The sequence below is a fragment of the Dipodomys ordii genome, unplaced genomic scaffold, assembly GCF_000151885.1.
Source record: "Dipodomys ordii isolate 6190 unplaced genomic scaffold, Dord_2.0 Scaffold68, whole genome shotgun sequence".
Lineage (NCBI taxonomy): Eukaryota > Metazoa > Chordata > Mammalia > Rodentia > Heteromyidae > Dipodomys > Dipodomys ordii.
Genome location: NW_012267284.1, coordinates 6,520,035 through 6,540,641, shown reverse-complemented (window position 1 = coordinate 6,540,641; position 20,607 = coordinate 6,520,035). Strand labels below are relative to the sequence as shown.

Here is a 20,607-nt window from a genome sequence, read left to right as displayed (position 1 = left end):
GAATATTATTTTAAATCTTTCCAGCCTTTTATTTCCCTTTACCTCATGAGCTTGATGGCACTTGTGTTTGTCACAAAGTATCTGTCTGTCTCGGTTCCTCTCTGGTTCTGGGGGGACAGGGTCTCATCCTGTAGCCCAGGCTAGCCTCACACTCACAACCCTCCTGCCTCTGCCTCCAAGTAATCCAAGATTACAGGTGTGCACTGTGTTCAGTTTTCATACACGAGGGGCATCTATCAAGCCTCACCTGCCCCTAACACATCCAAGTCCTGAAGTGGCTTCAGTGAACCCAGGGTAGACTCTGTGTCTGTCTGTCTGTCGTCTGTCTGTCTGACTGTCTCTGGCTCATCTCTTCACCTCTGTTGAACTCTCACAGTACATGTGTGTGTCTCTCTTGAGAAACTTGCCTTCGCAGATCTCAGCCCTTCAGAGTCTCAGAGCTTGCGGTTGCTGCGACCACTATCGAGCATCAGCAGCACTTAGGGCACAGACATGGACTTGGCACCGCAGCTAGATAGGAAAGACAAGCAGAAATGGTGAAAGGTGCAATTGTCCTGCAGAAGCACAAGGAGGCTTGGGGACCAAGCAAGGATGTCATTGGTGGGTGAGGAGGGGAGGGGAGAGAAGGGGTAGGGCAGCCTGAGTTCCATGAGGGCCTGGGGGAGGCAGATGTGTGGGGGTGAGGCCTGAGAGATAAGAGCCCTAGTTTCTCGCTTGACTGGGAGCCATTCATTGTCCTGAGCTTGGCTCCTTTATCTCAGATGCTAACACTGTGGTCCCTCTTCTCCCCACTCCCTGCCTGCCACCCCTCCCCACTTCACACTGCCCTCCTCTGTGCCCCTCAGTTCCCTCCTATGCAAATCTCATGACTGAGGCTGGTCCCACTGTGGAAAGGGGAGGCCCTGTATTGTTCAGGGAACAGCCGGGGCAGGGAGGTCTGGAGTGCTCATCACTGACATTCATATCCATTCGTCTCACAGAGGACCTCACAGGTGCTCAACCACTGAGCTACATCCCCAGCCCTTTCTAGTTCTCCTTTCCAGACAGGACCTGGCTAAATTACCCAGGCTGTAATCAGGCCTCAGCTTCCTGTGTAGCTGGGATTACAGGCACACATCACTAGACCTGTCATCCTGGGTACTCAGGAGGCTGAGATCTGAGGATTGTGGTTCCATGCCAGCCTGAAGAGGAAAGTCCTTGAGACTTTTATTTCCAAGTAGCCAGCAAAAAAGCTGGAAGTGGAGCTGGGGCTCAAGTGGTAGAACACTCATCATAAGCAGAAAAATTCAGGGACAGTACATAGGTTCCAAGTTCAAGTTCCAGGACAAGTAAACACGCACGCGCGCGCGCGCACACACACACACACACACACACTAGGGACATGGTGCAAACGGTAGACCTCCCTAGCAAACACAAAGACCTGAGTACAGTCCCCATTACTGCCAAAATGTAATTCATTAATGACTACAGTGGTTCATGCCTATGACATCAGCTACTCAAGAGGCTGAGGTAGAAGGATCGTGGTTTGAGGCCCACCCCAGGGAAAAGCGCAAGATTTTATCTGAAAAAAAAAAATGAGTTAAATCCAAGAGTACTGTGCCTAGCAAGTGCGAAGCCCCCAGGCATCCCCTAAAGGAACCCCAAAAGCTATAACCATTGAGGGGTGAGGCTGTGGCTTTGGGGGGCTCCTAGGAGCGCAAGCAGCCTCTGGTATCTGCTTGCTGTTGTCCCCCACATCCTGTCTCCTTTCCCCCCATGTCCTGGTGCGGGGCCAGATGCCTTCCACAAGAACCTAAAATTAGCTCCTAGAAGAGTCACATAATCCCCTGGCCCTGGGGACCGTGTGGTCCTTGGACGCCCATGGAGGCGGTATGTGGGCGCCACCACGTCAGCAGCCCGTGGGTCCTGGAGTCTGACCTCGACCCAAGTCCTTCCTCAGTCCCCGAGGAACCACGGCCCCGGCTCGCAAACACAGGGGCTTGGAGAAGAAGCCCTTTTTATAGTAACACAATAAACAAGTGTGGCCATGGCAGTAACTAGCGGTCACCAATCGGGAGGGCAACATCATGCTACCTCCCCTGCCCGGGGGAGCCCCTGGGGGTCATGGTCCTGATGATTCGACAGAAAGAAACATGCAAAGTATGCTTTTGCTTCAAGGAACACAATCAGAAAGCAAGGAATTCTTTTGTTGTTGGTGGTGGTGGTTGTGGGGCCTGAACTCTGGGCCTGGGTGCTGTCCCTCAGCTCTTCAGCTCAAGGCTAGCGCTCTACCACTTGAGCCACAGTGCCACTTCCAGCTTTTTTCTTTTTGCTTATGTGGTGCTGAGGAATCAAACCCAGGGCCTCAGGCATGCAAGGCAAGCGCTCTACCACTGAGCCACCTTCCCAGCCCCAAGAAATTCTTTTTCCTTTCCTCTCCTTTCCTTTCCCTTTCTTTCCCTCCCTCCCTCCCTCCACTCCCTCCCTCCCCCCCCTTCTCTCTTTCTTTCTTTCTTTCATAGGGTCTTACCAGGCAATGTAGGCTGGCCTTGAATTCATAGTCCTCTTGACTCAGCCTCCCAAGTGCCAGGATTATAAGCAAGTACCACTATGCATGGCCACACACAAGGCAGTAAATTCTGACACACAGATATACTTGACGATACCAGGCTGAGTGAGGCAAGCCAGGCCCAGAGGACACATCCGTGAGCCACCCACAGGAGTCCCTCAGAGGTGAGGACCAGAGCTGGGCAGAGCAGAGAGGGGGCATTCACTGGGACAGTGTCAGTGTGGGCTAAGAGCACTAGAGCCTGCGTCTGGTGGCTCATGCCTGTAATCCCAGCCACTCAGGAGGCTGAGATGTGACCGATCATGGTTCCAAGCCAGCTCAGGCAGGAAAACCCAGTGACGATCATGGTTCCAAGCCAGCTCAGGCAGGAAAACCCATGAGACTCTTATCTCCAATGAACTACCAGAAAACTGGAAGTGATGCTATGGTCCTAAGTGGTACAGCACTAGCCTTGAGCAAAAGAGCTCAGGGATAGCATCCAGGCCCCGAGTTCAAGCTCCATGACTGACCAAAAACAAAACAAAAACAAACCATTGGAAATGGATATGGTGGCAGTTGCACTGTGAGCATACATAACGTGCGGGACTGTCCCCTAACCTAGTTAAGATGTAAAGTGGGAGGCAGGGAGGGAGGGAGTGAAGATAGGTCATCACACCTGCCCTCCTTGCCCCCTGTGACCTTGGACGGGTGGCAGGATATCTGCAGCTTCCGGTGCCTGCTCTGGGAAGTGACGTGGGAAAAGGCAGGTAAGCCACGCCCACCGCGGCGATCCAATCTCAGTCCACTGGTGTCTCCCCAGCTCCACCGGCATCAGGGAGCAGAGACCATGAAGACCTAGGAGACATGGGTGCAAGATGAGGCGAATGTGGAGAGGGAGGAGGGAAGGGGACAGGATTGGGGTTTCAGGGCACCGCAGGCACACCGGCTTCCATTTGAGGCCTCACATCACACCCAAAGATTTTCCTTCCCCTCCTGCATTTCTGACCTCTTTGGGTTGCTAGTTCACTGATGAGACTCATTTCAAGCCTGAAGACTTAGCAGCGCATGGAGGTACACACTCTAATCTCTCAGCACCCAGGAGACTTGATGCTGGCCTGGGGAGCATTCTGGAACTCTGCCTGCTGTTCTGTGGCCAAGAAACACCATGTAGGGCATAGGGAGAGCCTGGGATTGGGGCACTCCATGGGTGAAGGGACTAAAGCAATCAGATGCAGTAGCCGGCACTCAGGAGCTGGCTTTCTAGCTCAGGAGACAGAAAGCAAAGAAGCAAGAGAATGAGGGCTGCCAGGGAGAAATAGAATACAGGTCAGAGTGCAGGTTAGGGTAAAGTGTGGTTTTACACAGGGGTAGTCTCTAACAGCATTGTGTGTGTGTGTGTGTGTGTACAAGCACACGTGCATGTGTGTGCCAGTCCTGGGGCTTGAACTTAAGGCCTTACACTCTTACATGGCCCTTTTCTCTCAGGCTGGCACTCTACCACTTGAGCCACATCTCCATTTCTCTGACAGCATTTGAACTGAACCCTGAAGGAAGTTGGGGAGGAAGCCTGTACCAGGGATCAGGTGCAAGCAGGTGCAAAGGCCCTGTGGTGGATGTGAGTCTGATGTGCCTGAGAGACAGTGAGGAAGCCAGGCATCTGGAGCACAGCAAGGCGTGGTGGGCAGCGAGGTCAGGAGTAGCAGGCTGGGGTGGGTGGGGCATCCCGGGCCTCATCTGGGCAGGGGAGGGGCCCAGCACTGCTAAGGGTTGTCATCAGGCTCAAATATGTACAGGGCCCCTCCCACATTACCTGGGGAATTGGCTTGCAAGGACACCTGCCAAAGCAGCCGTGGCTCTTTGAGGAGAAAGGGGGAGAGATGTGGAAGAAGGTCCTCTGTGTGTTGTTCTCTTAAAGTGAGACCCTACCTGGAAAGTAGCTAAGACAAAAAGGAGCTGGAGGCGTGGCTCAAGTGGTAAAGTACCTGCTAGTCAGTACAAGGCCCTGGGTTCAACCCCCAGTGTCATCAGCACAAACAAAATTGAAAAAGAATTCTTCCATCAAGAGGTTAATGAAGAAAACCTACCTTGAGTTGGCTTAGTACTGAATTCAAGTCCCCTGTAGAGCTGGTATAGAGCTGGGGGCTTGATCCCAGCTACGGGAACCTGAGATCTGGAGGATCTCAGTTCCCCAGACTTGATCTCCAGATAGCCATCAAAAAGAAGTAGGTAAGGAGGTGTGGCTCAAGCACCAGCCAAGCAAGCAAGCAAGCTTGAGACCCTGAGTTCAAACCCCAGTACCAGCAAAAAGAAAAACCTGCCCGGTAGAGAGAGGCTAAATGGTAGAGCCCTGGTGAAGCAAGCATTAGGCCCAAATTCTGTACCCAGCACTACAGAATCAAATCCCCTCTAGGTTCAGCAGTCCCTGATGGTCTCATCCGCTGTGGTGTCCCAGCCCTCCCTCCCCCTGTACACAAGCCATCTTACCCCCCTCTGTTCCCATGGCAACACTGTCCTAGGACTGAGGCCTTGCCTGGAGCTATTGCTCCTCCCCCAAGCCCTGCATTTGGCAGGGAGGGTTTACCTCTGCTGCTCTCTGGGGAGGTAGGTACACTGGTCTTTCATTTGCTTTATGTGGGTTCTCAGACTCTGTTAAACATACGCCTGACATGTTGTTATTTCCGTTTCTATTGGAAGCAAGCAAATGATTCTCATTACCACCTCCCCCCCTTTTTTTTAACCACCCGATTCTTATTGCTCCCTCACAGGTGCAAAGGCCCTGAGGCTGGGAAAGTGAGGAAATCAGAGAAGCCAGAGCCTGGTGGTTGGGGAAGCAGCGGGGAGTTGATGCTTGGTGTCATTCAAAGGCAGCTGGAAGTATACCCTGCCATTTTAGGAAGCGAATCACTCCACCCAAGTACATCTCAGGAGCCTGAGATCGCCAGGCGGAAACGGGCCTCAAAAAAGCTACAGCTGTGGAGGCTGAAGGCTGCAGGCCTCCAGCTGGACCTGAGTATCACTTGGGAGGCAGGCAGAGGTGGTGGGGAAGGGGCTTCCTCCCTCCCCCAACTCCAGCCCCAGTGCTCCACGTGATCCTAATGTGGGTGAGAGGAGGCCAGCTAGTCTGGGAAACCACCTGTGGGCCGGGAGGACATTTAAAGCTGACCCAGGAGTGAGAGGCAGCAGCTCTCGGCCAGGTAAGTGAGAGGTAGGTGGTAGCTTGTGGCTGGGTGGCAGGGCCTCTGGGCTGGCCCTCTGACCACTCCCCCCCCTCCCCCCGGCTGTGTGGCAAGTGAGGTGGCGCCTTGCTCTTGTCCGGGTGGCAAGCCAAGCAACTGCGGCCTTGTCCGGGAATAACGGAGATAGTTTTCAGGAACCTTGCCAGAGCTAAGTGGCCTGATCTAAGCAGGCCTTCCAAGTTCTAGGCTGCTGTCTGGCCTTCCTGAGTGGGGCTTTGGGGTTCAGGGTACTTGCCTAGCCTGTGCAAGGCTCTGGACTCCATCCCCAATACTGAAGAGGTGTGTGGAGGAAGGGCAGGGGAAGGCAAAACTTTGGCTGGGTGCAGTGGCTCACAACTGTAATCCCAATTAGTGAAAAATGGCTTGGTGGATTTTGGGAGGATGAAAAAATATGAAGCTTGCCCAGGCAAAAAGTTAGCAAGACCCTCCCCACCCCCTACCCCATCTCAATCAACAAGCCGGGTGTGGCAGTGATACCTGTTAGCCCAGCCCCCGGGAGGCCATCAGCAGGATGACAGTCCATGCTGGTCCTCAGCCCAAAGCAAACCTATCTGGAAAAAACCTTAAAGCGAAGAAAAGCATTGGAGGAGTGACTTAAAGGGTTGAGGGCCTGCCTAGTAAGTACTTCAGAATTTAAGCAACTTCAGAAAAGTTTTAAAAAATCAGCAAAATCAGTCCTGGCTTATTCCAGGAGGGATGAAGAGGAGGCCATTGCTGCACCCAGGGGCCCGCAGCGAGGTCTCCCCCACATGGCACAGTGGCCTCCTGAACCCCTGGCTGTGGCTGTGTGCTTGGTGGGCCACCTGGAGCCCTGTGCCCCCCCCCGTGGGTACCGCCCACCCGAGTCCACCTGAGAGGCCTACTCAGCAGGAGAGGGCTGCCTGCCTGGCCTTGAACCTGGCTCTGGAGCCCACCCGGCTTGGGACGCCCACGTTGGTGCAGCCCCTCCCTCGGGGAACCCAACAAGCGCCAGATGGAGGCTCGGCCTCTATTGGAGTCCTCGCTGGGCCTGGACCGCCCCCTTCCTGTGTGCCCTGGTAACTGGGACCCCTCTGTTGGCCTTCCTGGGGAGTAGGTGTCACCTCAACGTGTGGTTTTTGGCTGGAAACAAACCCTCCACGGAGCATGTGGCCGTCCGTGCACGGCTGACCATAACAACCCAGGGACCCAGCAAGGGGAAGACTCGGGTGCTGCCCGCCATGCGCTGTGAGCGCTGTTGCGTGCATGCACATGTGTTTTGCGCATGTGTGTGCCCACCTGCCTAGGTACCAGGCCTTGAGTCAGAGACTTGAGCTCTTGCTCTGCCTGGCTTTTTTTGCTGGTTCATTAGAGATAGACACTCAAGCTCTTCTGCCTAGTCTAGCAGTGAACCATGTTTCTCCAGTTCTCAGTCTCCTGAATAGCCAGATTTGCAAGCTTGAGCCCCACCCGGCTTTGGTACTAGGTTTGTGTGTATGTGTGTGTGTATGCATGCTGGTTCTGGGGCTTGAACTCAGTGCCTGGCCACCGTCTCTGAGTTTTTTTCACTCTACCATTTGAGCCATGGCTCTACTTCTGGCTTTTTATTTATTTATTTTTTTTGGTCGCCTTGGGTCTTGAACTCTGGGCCTGGGCGCTGTCCTTCAGCTCAAGGCTAGCGCTCTACCACTTGAGCTACAGCACCACTTCCGGTTTTCTGGTGGTTTATTGGAGATAGGAGTCTCACAGTCTCTCCTGCCTGGGCTGGCTTTGAACCACCATCCTCAGATCTCAGCCTCCTGAGTAGCTAGGATTACAGGCGTGAGCCACCACCACCCGGCCTAGCTTTTTATTTTTATTTTTGGTAGTTATTGGGGATAAGAGTCTTTATGGACTTTCTTCCCCAGCCTGGCTTCCAACTGCAGCCTTCTGAGCAGCTAAGATTATAGATGTTAAAGGTGAGCTTGATGCTGGACTGGGATGTTGGTAATTGATACTCAAGGGTTTTCTGAAACTACAGATGCATCCAAACTTACAATGACTTTATGATTTCTGTTTTTTTTTTAATTTAAAAAACTGAAAAAAAAAACTATTATACTTTGGGTCCAAACTTCATTCCCTTCTTTCCTCCCTTTTTCCTCCTTCCTCCTCTCTCCCTTCTCTTTCCTTCCTCTCTCCTTCCCCGTCTCACTCCCTGCCTCCACTTGGGATGGAACAGAGCTGGTGCTATGAGGCAGACACTCCGCCGCTGAGCTATATCCCCAGTCCTGAAGTTTCATCTTTCCTCAGACTAGAGACACTCAATTTGATGCTGTCTTGACATGCTGTCCAATGTGAGTCGCAGGGGTAAACAGTATAACTAAGTTACATAAGGCATTTAGCACCTTTATAACATGAGTCTTGTAGTTTTGTTCAACTGTAGGCTACTCTGTTATGTTGTCTGAGCTTATTGAGGTTGAGCGAGGCTATGTTAGCATGTTTAAGTATATTAAATGTTTCTCTTTTTCTGATATGGAGTTTGAACTCAGGGCCTTGTCTTGCTTGCTTGGCGGGTTCTCTCCAGCCTGAGCCACACCTCCAGCCTGGCTTCTTGTTGGGTTAGTTGGAGATGGAATCCTGCAGACTTTTCTGCCCAGGCTAGCCTGAAACTGAGATCCAGATCTCCGCCTTCTACGTAGCATGGATTACAAGCAAAGAGCAACCCGTGCCTGGATTTAAATGGATTTTTCACTTAAAATTTCAGTTTGAGTTTATTTGGTTATGATCCAATCCAAAATCAAGAAGAATCCTATTTACATTTTTAAAGCCATTGATCATTTTTTCTTACTTTAAAATGTAAGAAAAATAAAATGAAGACTGGGCATGGTGGTACACATCTATAATTCCAAATACTCTGGAAGTCAAAGGTAGGAGGATTGAGAGTTTGAGTTCAGCCTGCAAAGGGAGCAAAATTCTGTCTCTAAAACAAAATGTTTAAAAAGCACTGATGTATAATCAAGTAATTGAGCACTTGGCTAGCAAGCTGGACTCTCTGATTTCAATCTCCAGCACCACAAAAAAAAAAAAATAAGAATAAAGGGAGGGACGAGGGCTGGGTGCCAGTGACTCACACCTGCAATCCTAGCTACTCAGGAGGCTGAGATCTAAGGATCACAACACCAGCCTTGAGCCAAGAAGCTCAGGGACAGTGCTCAGTCCCAGTACTGGCACGCACATGTGCACATGAAAGAGACATTTATGTTTTCTGTGCAGCTTCCTCTTGGCCATCAATGGTCAGGTTCCAGCCTAGTTTCCTTTTAAAGGATTCCTTCACTTCTGTGACCCAGGACTGGCCCCTCAGCATTCCTACCATGCTGTCATCGCTGCTTGCCCGGAGAAGCTTTCACCTAGTAACCCAAGCCCTAAACACTAAGTATCTTTATGATTGTCCACTTACAGGTGTTTCCTTTCCTCCCATGAGCATGCCTCTCTTGGACGCTCCTGAGGAGAGGCTGAGAAAATTTAAATACCGAGGCAAAGATGCATCTGTGAGTATGCGGGCCAGGCCATGGAAAAGCATGTGATGGCAAGATATCAAAAGTGGGATGCAAACTAGGTGTGGTGGGGCATGCCTGTAATCCCAGCCCTGGGGAGGCTGAGGTAGGAGGATGGATCTCCAGTTGCAAGCCAGACCAGTGGCAGACCAGCAAGACTTTGTCTCCAAACAAAGGATTGAGGGGGCTAGGGATATAGCTCAGTTGTATGCACCAGGTCTTGGGTTCCAGCCCCAGCATTGAAATAAAAAAAGTGAATAGACTTAGGAGACAGACAATTTTGGACTCAAATCAGGGTTTCTGTGTAGTCTTGAAACCACTTAAAAAAAAACAAAACACCTTTTTTGTGTGCTGGTACTGGCATGAACTCCGGGACTAGGTACTATCCTTTAGCTAGGATTACATGTGTTTGAGCCAGAAGTGCTGGCTTGAAACCACATTTTTTAATCAACAAAATGGAACTAAAATCAGATGCTGTGGTAAATGCCTATAATTCCAGCTACCCAGGGCACAGATGCAGGAAGACTGAAGTCCAAGGCCAGGTAGAGCAAAAGTCTGAGACCCTATCTAAGACAGGACTGTTAATACTGTGAAATTTATGTAATCAATCTCAATAAAAAAAAATTTCAGAAAGGTCTGGGCCTGGAGGCATGGCACAAGTGGTAGAACATCTGCCTAGCAACGGTGAGGCCCTGAGTTCAAACTGCAGTACTGTCAAAACAATACAAATGAGTAATAATTCTAAATGGGGCTGGGGCCAGCTGCATAGATACTGAGCTGCAGCTGTTTCTGCCTTTTTTTTTTTTTTTTTTTTTTTACCAGTCCTGGGCTTGAACTCTTGGCCTGGGCACTGTCCCTGAACCACTTTTGCTCAAGGCTAGCACTCTACCACTTGAGCCACAGCGCCACTTCTGGCTTTTTCTGTTTCTGTGGTATTGAGCAATTGAACCCAGAGCTTCATGCATGCTAGGCAAGCACTCTACCATTAAGCCACATTCCCAGCCCTGCGGCTGTTTCTGGGAGGTTTACAGAGGCTGCAAATGCTGACAGACAAGCATGCCTTGAAAAAGTCAGACTTGGATCAGAAAAGTCCAGACTGGTCTCATGGTTGAGATAAGCAGGGGAAGTGTGTGTGTGTGTGTGTGTGCGTGCACGCGTGCATGCGCGCAGGGGAAGGGGTGGGGGTGTGTGCGCTCTGTGTGTGGCTTGGATCAGAAAAGTCCAGACTGGTCTAATGGTTGAGATAAGCAGGGGAAGTGTGTGTGTGTGTGTATGCGCTGTATGTGTATGCGCTGTGTGTGTATGCGCTGTGTGTGTGTGTGTGCATGTGCTGTGTGTGCATGCGCTGTGTGTGGCTTTTCTTGCCACTCTGGCCTGAGGGCTGCTGGCTCTCGCCATACCCTACGAGTGTGTATGTGCTGCTCATGCCACATACGATTGGTGACATCTGGGATTTGAAAGGTGGCTTAGGTCTGGGGGAGAACCCACTCCCCACTCTTAGCGCAGTGCTCTCCAGCACGCATGGTTTCTGGCTGCTAAAAACACTGCATGACAAAACCAGTTTGAAACTGTACACTTGGTGACTGAAGCAAGGAAAATTTTGAGTTCAAGGCCAGCCTGGGCTACATAGTGACACCCTGTCTGAAAAGAAGGAAAATATTTAGAACAAAGCCAGAGCAAAGGCTAGCAAAGGGGGCCAAAGGGGCAAAATCTCCTTTCAACAAGGAGATGTGATTTGGCTACCATAGTCCTCAGGCTCCTACCTCGCTGTGTGGCACTTCCATGGCCCCACTTTCAAGCAAGAATCAAATCGCTTGCCTCAGGATGTATTCGTCCTGATACGTATGAACCTCTCGCACAGCTCCTGCCAGCAGTCAATCTTTCTGTTGGTCTTTCTGTTCAGGGACTGAACTCAAGGCCACATCTCCAGCCCCTGCATTGGTTATTTTTAAAGATCGGGTCTGATTTTATACCCAGGCAAGCCTGGGCTGTGATCCTCCTATTTCTGCTTCCCCATGTCCCTGGGGGAGGGATGGCCATGAGCCATGGCACCCAGCCATTGTGCTGGCTGGGATTGCAGGCTTATGCCACCACACCCAGCTATTGTTTGAGGGGAGAATTTTGAACTTTTCTGCTCTGCTTACCTTTGAACCTCAGTTCTTCTGATCTTTATCTTCCAAGTAGCTAGGATTATAAGTGTGAGCCACCAAACTCAGCTACCACATACTCTGTGGTTGGTCCCCTAAGATTTTATTGCTTTGTGACACTGAAGCTTTTCTGCTTTTTGTAACTTCATCTTGTCATGTGTGCACAAGACAAAATAAGCCAACAGCCTATTTCTCACAGTGTGCCCCTGTTGATAAGCAATGCATGATTGTAATTACTATTTCAAAGTCTTTAGTTAAAACTACATATCAGGAACATTGAAGTAATTTCTTTGAGAGTCTCAATACTGTCAAGTCTGTGAGCTGTCTAGAGATGAAAGAAAAAGGTTTTTGTTTTTGTTTTTTTAATTAGGGCCAGGCACCAGTGGCTCACGCCTGTAATCCTAGCTACTGAGGAAGCTGAGATCTGAGGATCACAGTTCAAAGCCAGTCCGGGCAGGAAAGTCCCCAAGAGACTCTTCAATTAACCACCAGAAAACTGGAAATAGTGCTGTGGCTCAAGTGGTAGAGAGCTCGTCTTGAGCTGAATAGCTCAGGGACAGGGCCCAGGCCCAGAGTTCAAACCCTACAAGCAAAAAAAAAAAAAAAAAATCCAGGCACTGGTGGTTCACACCTACGGATCACAGTTTAAAGCCAGCCTGGGCAGGAACATCTGTGAGACTCTTATTTCCACTAAACTACCAAAGGAAAAAAAAATCTTCAAGTGGTGCTGTGGCTCAAGTGGTAGAGCACTAGCCTTGAGCCAAACAAGCTCAAGGACAGCACCTAGGCCCTGAGTTCAAACCCCAGAACCAGCACCAAAAAAAAAAAAAAGAGCCAAGTATTGATGATTCACTCATCCCAGCTTCTTGGGAGGCAAAGATCTGATCCTGATTCGAGGTTAGCTAGGGCAAAGGTGAGACCCTATCTACAAAACAAAGGCAAGGCAAATGGACTGGTGGTGTGGCTTAGTGGTAGAGTACCCACCTAACAAGCCTAGTCTTCTGAGTTCAAGCCCTAGTGCCATAAAGTTCTAAATCGCCCCAGGAAATCTGGGTCTGGATCAAGGCCTGGGTGATCTGCTTGGGGCATCTAGGTCTAAGGTGGTCCCTGGAAGGTTCTCTCGCTCTTACCTGTCTATGTTGAAAGGCTCAGACCCATCCAGGAAGCAGGGTGATTTTCAGGAATGAATGGGCATCAGGTGTGAATCCTGGCCTGCCCATGTGCACACGATCTTCCTTTACTTGGGACCAAGACTGAATCATTCATTGCTTAGGGGAGTCAGGTCTTAAAGGCAGGAGAGAGCTCAGAAACATTTCTTGTCTCTGGTCTTAGCAGTTTCAGGCAATTGCATCTGTAAAAACGCCTCCAGAGGCTACAATGCTTGATAAGAAATGTACTCATTATCTTGCCCATGTAATTGTAACCCTTCTGTACAGTATTTTCACAATAAAAAATACGTTTATAAAAAGAGTATAGGAAAGGCAAAATGATAAAGGAAGGACAGATGATATGACTATATATGATATCTAACTCCGTGACGTTCTGACTTATCTTCTTTGCCACGAATTTTACAACTTCTTTGCAAAGTTATCCAACCTTACCTTGGGATAAAAATCAATGTTAATATCTTTTGAACAAACATATTCATACTTTGCCAATGCAAAATAAAAAGGACTAAACAACAAAAATAAGGTAAATCTGAATTGTCAAAAACATGAAATATATGTATGAGATGCTATTAACTGAAACAATAATCTTAATAAAAATATCTGGACATTTAAAAATAATTTTTAAAAACGCACTGGTGGCTCATGCCTATAATCCTAGCTACTCAGGAGGCTGAGATCTGAGGATTATGGTTTGAAGCCAGCCCAGGCAGAAAAGTCTTATTTCCAATTAACTACTCAAAAATCAGAAGTGATGCTGAAAGTTGTAGAATGCTAACCTTGAGCTCAGTGATAGTGCCCAGGCCCTGAGTTCAAGTCTCACAACTGACAAAACAAAAAACAAGCAAATGAACATGCAGCCGGATGCTTCGAGACACGTGTGATGACATCTTTGGTGGACTTACTGAATTGTTTCTCTCCTCCCCTTAGGTGCTACGGCAGCAGAGGGTGGTGGCCAGCTTGGAGCTCCGCAAGGCCAAAAAAGATGAGCAAGCCTTAAAGAGAAGGAACATTACTCTCCTGTCCTGTGATTCGGCTTTTGAAACTCCAGCCAAAGTGGTAGGTAGGCATGTAGCCTATAGAGTAGTGTGCAAAGATCCCCGTCTCCACATGGCTCTCTAAAGTGACAAAGTTTGAGAGATTCAGTTTGTGACTTCTCACTTAATTTCTTTCTTAAAGAGGGAGTAACATAGCCAGGCGCTGGTGGCTCACAGCTGTAATCCTAACTATTCAGGAGGCTGAGATCTGAGGATTGTCATTTGAGGCTGGAACTCCACTACACTTTGTCTCCAAAATAACTAGCAAAAAAGCAGGGCTTGGCTGGCCGCCGGTGGTTCACGCCTGTAATCCTAGCTACTCAGGAGGCTGAGATCTGAGGATCACAGTTCAAAGCCTGCCCAGGCAAGAAAGTCCATGAGACTCTTGTCTCCAATTAACCACCAGAAAACCAGAAGTAGCATTGTGCCTCAAGTGGTAGAGTGCTCACTTTGAGCTAAAGAGTTCAAGGACAGTGCCCAGGCCCAGAGTTCAAGCCCCATGACCGACAAAGAGCAAGGCTTGGAGGTGTGACTTAGGTAGTAGAGTGCCTAACATGAGCGAGCAAGCAAGCAGCAAGATTGAATTCAAACTCCAATGCCACTGAAGGGGCGGGGTGTCATAAAGAGATCAAGGTTAGAGCTAAAATGCCTTTGTTAGAAGGCTAAGGCTTTTTGCTGGCTGAGAGTCTGGGATCTGTGTTCTACTGTGGGTAGAGAAATTGCTACCTTTGTTTGGGTGCTACTACTAGGGATCAAACTTAGCCTGGAGTGTGAGGAAAGCAATCACCATTGAGCTACACCGTTTGTTCTTTTCCTTTGTAGTTTTTCAGATCGGGTCTTGCACTTGTGTACTTTTGCACAGGCTGACTTACAATGATTCTCCTGTCCCTACCTCCTGAGGAGCCATGTTTGCCGTCATGAGCCACCATATCTAGCCCTTGTGTTTTTCTTACCTCTTCAAGACCATCTTAGGCAGCCCAGGCTGGCCTCAAACTTGTGATTCTCCTGTCTCAGCCTCCTGAGTATTGGGGATTAGAGGTGTGCAACACCATACCTGGCTAGAAATGATTATTTCTGATTGAAATTTTTCTTGTTCTCTCTAAACCCGGAAATGGAGGGCATGGGCATTTGTGTAGTTCTAGGACTTAGCGGGAAGATCACTGGATGTTGTCATTCCCTGTACTGCTGTAGAGATAGCCAGGTGTCACATTCAATTCAGTAGGCCTTGGTGTTCTATTCCGGAAGGAATGAAGCAGAATGATGAAGAAACATGATTTTTGCCCCATATGAAAAGGTCCCTTTTTTAAAAAATTAAGATATAATTCAAAATTGAGATACAATTGACTATTTACAATGAACACTATGTGTTCACACATTCACGTTCAACCAGATCCTGTTTGTCACCTGCAGCTGGAATGCCACTGCTGCTAAATAGTCAGTCCCTTGGTCAGCGCCAAGCTACTTTCTGCCTCTATAGGTCCCTGTTTTGATCACTTAATGCAAATTAGAATGTATACCATGTGGCCTTTAAAAATTTATTTTTTAGTACAAATTCTAGGTATAGGTTTCTTCTAGCTTTCTTTTTTTTTTTTTAATGTCGGTCATGGAGCTTGAACTCAGGGTCTGGGCACTGTCCCTAAGCTTTTAAACTCAAGGCTAGCATTCTACCACTTTGAGCCACAGCTCCACTTCCAGTTTTCTGATGGTTAATTGGAGATAAGACTCTGTCCTGGACTTTTTTATGCCTGGGCTGGCTTTTACCCATGATCCTCAGATCTCAGCCTCCTGAATAGCTAGGATTATGTGAGCCACCAGCACTCGGCTGGTTCTTTCTTTTGGTGGCTGTACATTTCTAGGACTTAAATTTCGGTTCATTTCTTGGGTTGTATTTGTTCATAGTTCCTTTACTGTTTTTTAGTTCTGTACGCTCAGTAGGTATTTCTGTACTTTTCATTCTTGAGTTTAGTAACTCAGGTCTCTTTTTTTTTTCTCTTGGTAAGTCTGCCTGTGGGTTTTGTAATGTTGATCATTTTCAGGATTATTGGAAAAGATTTTTTGTTGTTGTTCCATAGTTTTCTGTTTTCCCATTCTGATTCTATTCAGTCATTTCCTTCCTTCCCTGCCTCCTTCCCTAAAGAACTTCCCACATGCTCTATCCTTTGGATTACCTTCTCAGCCCTTTTGTCCTTGAGACAATCTCACTACTGGCCTCAAACTCTCAATCTGCCTCCACTTCCCATGTAGTCTAGATTACAGACATGAGCCACCAGATAAGGCCTTGCTTTGGGTTTGTTTTCTCTTGCTTTCATAGAGGAGGGAAATTTTGGAGTTCCTCGCTTTCCTTTTTTTTTATATCTTTTTCTTTTCCTGCTGCATACACGAACATGTCCTTATTGCACAGGATAAGAAAAAAAGGTCCTGGTAAATCTACACGAGGAATTCTCCTCACATGTGGAGAGTGTCTCCCTGTGACCTATGACCTATGTCCTATGCCATGGACCTATTACCTATGCCACAGTGGGCCTGCAGCTCATGCTGGCCTGTCTGATCACCTGGACACCCTGATCATTGATGTTTATGCTTCCTTTTTGGAGGGAGCTCTCACCTAGATGTATGTATTCTTGCAGGCCAGCCTCACTCTGGAGGAGATAATCGAAGGTGTGAATGGCTCAGATCCAATCCTGTGTTTCTTGGCCACCCAGGCAGCCAGGTATAGCCAAGCCCACCGCTGCTCTTGATGGGTTTATAACCAGAAAGGTGTGCCAGTGGTCTGTGGCATCTTGGGATTGGTAAAATACCCATAAAATTCAGGGAAAGGCTCCTGCCTTCAAAAGCAGATGGCTGGGCTACCTTGTCCTTGAGGGCAGCTTAAGAGATGCCATGTGTTGACAGAGATGAATGACTTCATTTACATTGGCCTCTGCAGGAATGTAGCTCATAGATAATACCTGAAGGTGAAATGCTGCTGCTGTGTTTCAGGGCTGCAGAGCTAGTGCTGCAGCCTGAACAACAGATTCTGAAGGAAGTCTGGCCAAGGGGTTTGCCCCATCTGTTCATTAGGGGGTGAGGCTTTGGATGTAGGGGTGTGGTTTGGCAGGGGTGGGACTTTATGGCAGGGCAGGGTCTGGTGGCAGTGGTGGCTATTGAGCTTGCTGGTGTGAGTCCCCAGCAGTGCAATATAAATAAATACGTATGTAGATATGTGTGTATATATATATGTGAGTGTGTGTCTATGTCTATATAATATCACAAAGGTATCAGACAGATGTTCCTTTATGTGCATCTAGAAAGGAGGGACTTCCTCCCTCCTGACCTGACCTTTTTCACTGCCCAGGAAGATGCTCTCCCAGGAGAAGAACCCTCCTCTGAAAGTGATCGTGGACGCCGGGCTCATTCCCAGGCTGGTGGAGTTCCTGAAGCCCTCGCTGCACCCCCACCTGCAGTTAGAGGCTGCCTGGGCTCTGACCAATGTAGCCTCCGGGACTACGGAGCAGACCCGTGCCGTGGTGGAAGCTGGCGCCGTCCAGTCCCTGGTGGAGCTCCTGTCCTCCCCCCACATGACGGTGTGCGAGCAGGCTGCCTGGGCCCTCGGCAACATCGCAGGTGAGACGCTCTCCTTGGAGCAGCTTGTTTGGGTAGTAGGGTGCACCTGACATCCCGGGCACCCCTTGAAGCACTGGGGAAGAGACGATGTTATTTTGAAAATCATAGCTAAGTTCAGAGATGACAAACAGAAGCTGAAAGTAGACGATGCACAGCATACTAAAGTTAGTTTTCCAAAGGCTACCTGCCCCAAAACACAAATCTGCCTTATGCAGGAGGGGGGCAGGGGAGGGAGTTAAGGCTCTCCCTTACATAGCCCGAACCCTGAAAGCCCCGAAGCCCAACTAAAGGAACATACTCAAAAATGTATCCTTGGACTGGTCAATATGTGCTGTGCATGTACTGATACATTGAATTGAAACCTTTTTGTACAAATAGGTAAAGATAATTACATTTATAAACTTATAAATGTAATAAACTCATTATAAATGTAATAAACGCCTTAGTTTGGAGTAAAAAGCCCTAAAAATGCAGCCTTGGGTCTCCCTTAAGAGCGAGACTGCCTATCTAGCATGGATAAAATCCTGGGTTCAATCCCTAGTACTGCAAAAAAAAAAAGTAAAATTTAAAAGTAGGCCATGTGTGGTGTCTCACACCTGTAATTCCAGCTACTTAGGAGGTGGAGACAGGAATGCAATTCAAGGCCAACCCAGCCCCAAATAGTTATCAAGAACTTATCTCACAAACCCGACCTGGTGAGGTATCCCTGTAATCCTTACTACTTGGGAGACGGAGGGAGGGGGATCTCTAAGGTCAACCCTGGGCAAAAGCCAGGGACTCTGAAAATAAAAAGGGGGAGGGGTGGGCACCTGGCTCAAAGGTAGAGCATTTGTGAACAAGTTTGAAGTCTTGAGTCCGAACTTCGGGACATTCTCCCCTCCCTACTCCCCCCGCCCCACAAAAAAAAAGGCCAAAAAAGCGATCTTAAAATCCTTGTGTGGATTTGGGGTTTGATGCTTTACTCCCTGTATAGTCTGTGAAAGCACAAGGTAGGAAATTAATGGTGGAAGGGTTGAAAGTCCTGTGTTTTCTGGCTGAAATCAAATGTTCTCTAGGGGGAAAAAGCTCACCTGAGTCCCTCAGTGTGTGTGCATGTAGGAGGGGCATGTGTGGTGATAATGGGACTTGAACTCAGAGCTTCATGCTCTTGCCTGGGCTTTTTTCCCTCCCTGCTCATAGTTAATGCTATCATGTGAGCTATGTCTGGATTTTTTGCTGGTTAATTAGAGCTGAAGAGACTTGGAGATTTGTTTGTCTGGGCTGGCTTTGAATCACAATCCTCAAATTTCAACTGAGCAGCTGGAATTATACCCCTGAGCCACTAGCACCCAGCTTCCCATCAGGGTTTTTGGCAAATTAAGATGGGCCAGATCTTAGCAATTTCAAGTACAGAAAAACAGCAAGCCATTCTCATGGAGCCAGCACAAACACTAGCAAGCAGGACATAAATTAATGGCTTTAACAATACTCGCAGAGGGGCTGGGAAGGTGGCTCAGTGGTAGAGCGCTTGCCTTGCATGCATGAGGCCCTGGGTTCCATTCCTCAGTACCATATAAGCAGAAAAAACTGGAAGTGGCACTGTGGCTCAAGTGGAAGTGTGCTAGCCTTGAGCTGAGGAGCTGAGGGACAGTGCCCAGGCCCAGAGTTCAGGCACTAAGACTGAGACACACACACACAAAAACAACAAAAAAAAATGCTTGCAGAGGTGATGCATGTATTACAGATATTACCTCTCATCTTTGCTGTTGTTGTTGGGATTGAACTCTGGGCTTGGGCGCTGTCCCTGCGTTCTTCAGCTCAAGGCAAGCGCTCTACCTTGAGCCACAGCGCCACTTCCAGTTTTCTAGTGGGTAATTGGAGATAAGAGTCCCACGGACTTTTCTACTCAGGCTGGCTTTGAACCACGATCCTCAGATCTCAGCCTCCTGAGTAGCTAGGATTACAGGCATGAGCCACCGGCGCCTGGTGACCTCTCATCTTGCTGGATGCAGTAAGAAGCAGTCAAGACTGGTGGTATAAACATGATATGGTATAAACATGATATGTCTTCCTTTAATGGCTGAAGATAGAAGTTGAGGAGCCAGCCCTCGTGGCTCACTCCTGTAATACCAGCTAGACAGGAGGTGAAGATAGGAGAATCATAGGTCCAGGTCAGCCTGGGTAACAACTTAGCCAGACCCCCTCGATAAGGCGGGTGTTGTGGCACAAACCTGCCATCCCAACTTCACAAGAGATCTCAATCTGATGGGCAAAATCGTGAGCCTACCTGAATCACCCTTCCTGGCTGATTGCCAACCCCTGTGCACCCCAAGATTCTGCTTTGAATTGCATTTGGAAGGTATTTCTGCATGCTGAAGCCTCTGCCCCTACCCCTGCTGCCAGCTGCCGAGTGGCACCTGCCTGTGCTGTTGGGAATGTACATCCAGCAGACCCGGGAGAGCCAGGACCTGGTTCCTGGCTTGCCTAGTATCCTGACAAACTTGTAGTCTCTGATCCTTTGTACGAACTTTTGAAGTCAGACACCCATTGCAAAATTTGCTTTGTTCTCCCTTTGGATGTCATGTTTTGATCTATTTGTAGGCGATGGCCCAGAATTCAGAGACCTCGTTATCTCCAGCAATGCCATCCCACACCTTCTGGACCTTATGACGTCAGACATACCAGTGAGTGTCTTTAAACCACCACACCCAGGAAGCTGACCATTTCTGGGTGAGAAGCAGGGGAAAGGACTTTCGTATCATAGCTGGCCTATGGGCTGCAGGCTAGACCTTTCTGATAGGGCTCGGGGACTCAGCGTATTTTGGCTGAAGACTGAGTTAGATTTGTCATTAGGGACCCATAGCACAAGTCTCTGAGGTAACTAGCAGAGGTCTGTTACAGTTTTGGTTTTTGTTTTCCTATTTTGCTGCAATGCTGAGATTTGAACTCTGAGCCTCATACTTGCTAGGAAAGCACTCTACCACTTGACCATCTTCTATTCGGGAGGCCCAGACAGATAATCTCCAGTTTTGATCATAGTTATTAGGGGCTAGATTTGAGGCCTAGGGTCAAAGTTCATTCGGGTGGTAACAAGAGAGGAAATTATGTTTAGAAGTTTTGTGGTTTAGAAACTGGGTTCTAGCCAGGTATGGTGACTCATGACTATGATCTCAGCTACAAGGGGCGGGGCAAATAGACGGTTTATAGTCCACGACCTGTTCAGGCAAAAGTATGAGACCCTGTCTGAAGACAAGACAACCTAAAAACTAAAAGCAAAAGCAGTGGGATGTGGCTCAATTAAGAATATTTGAGGGCTGGGAAGGTGGCTCAGTGGTACAACGCTTGCCTTGCATGCTTGAGGCCCCGGGTTCAATTCCTCAGCACCACATAAGCAGAAAAAAAAAGCCAGAAGGGGCGCTGT

At 48.6% G+C, this 20,607-nt stretch overlaps 1 protein-coding gene across 1 annotated transcript in view; it reads left to right on the top strand.

Annotated features, from left to right (window-relative positions):
- The first annotated feature begins 1,860 nt into the window (after positions 1–1,860).
- The window catches only part of Smurf1 (SMAD specific E3 ubiquitin protein ligase 1), a 130,972-nt gene continuing 112,225 nt past the window's right edge, over positions 1,861–20,607 (top strand). Inside the window, exons 1-6 of the mRNA XM_013023406.1 lie at positions 1,861–1,869; positions 13,498–13,626; positions 16,232–16,314; positions 16,939–17,207; positions 19,590–19,673; positions 19,788–19,870. Of these exons, the coding sequence (XP_012878860.1) occupies positions 1,861–1,869; positions 13,498–13,626; positions 16,232–16,314; positions 16,939–17,207; positions 19,590–19,673; positions 19,788–19,870 (657 nt within the window). The remainder of the gene's footprint in view (positions 1,870–13,497; positions 13,627–16,231; positions 16,315–16,938; positions 17,208–19,589; positions 19,674–19,787; positions 19,871–20,607) is intronic.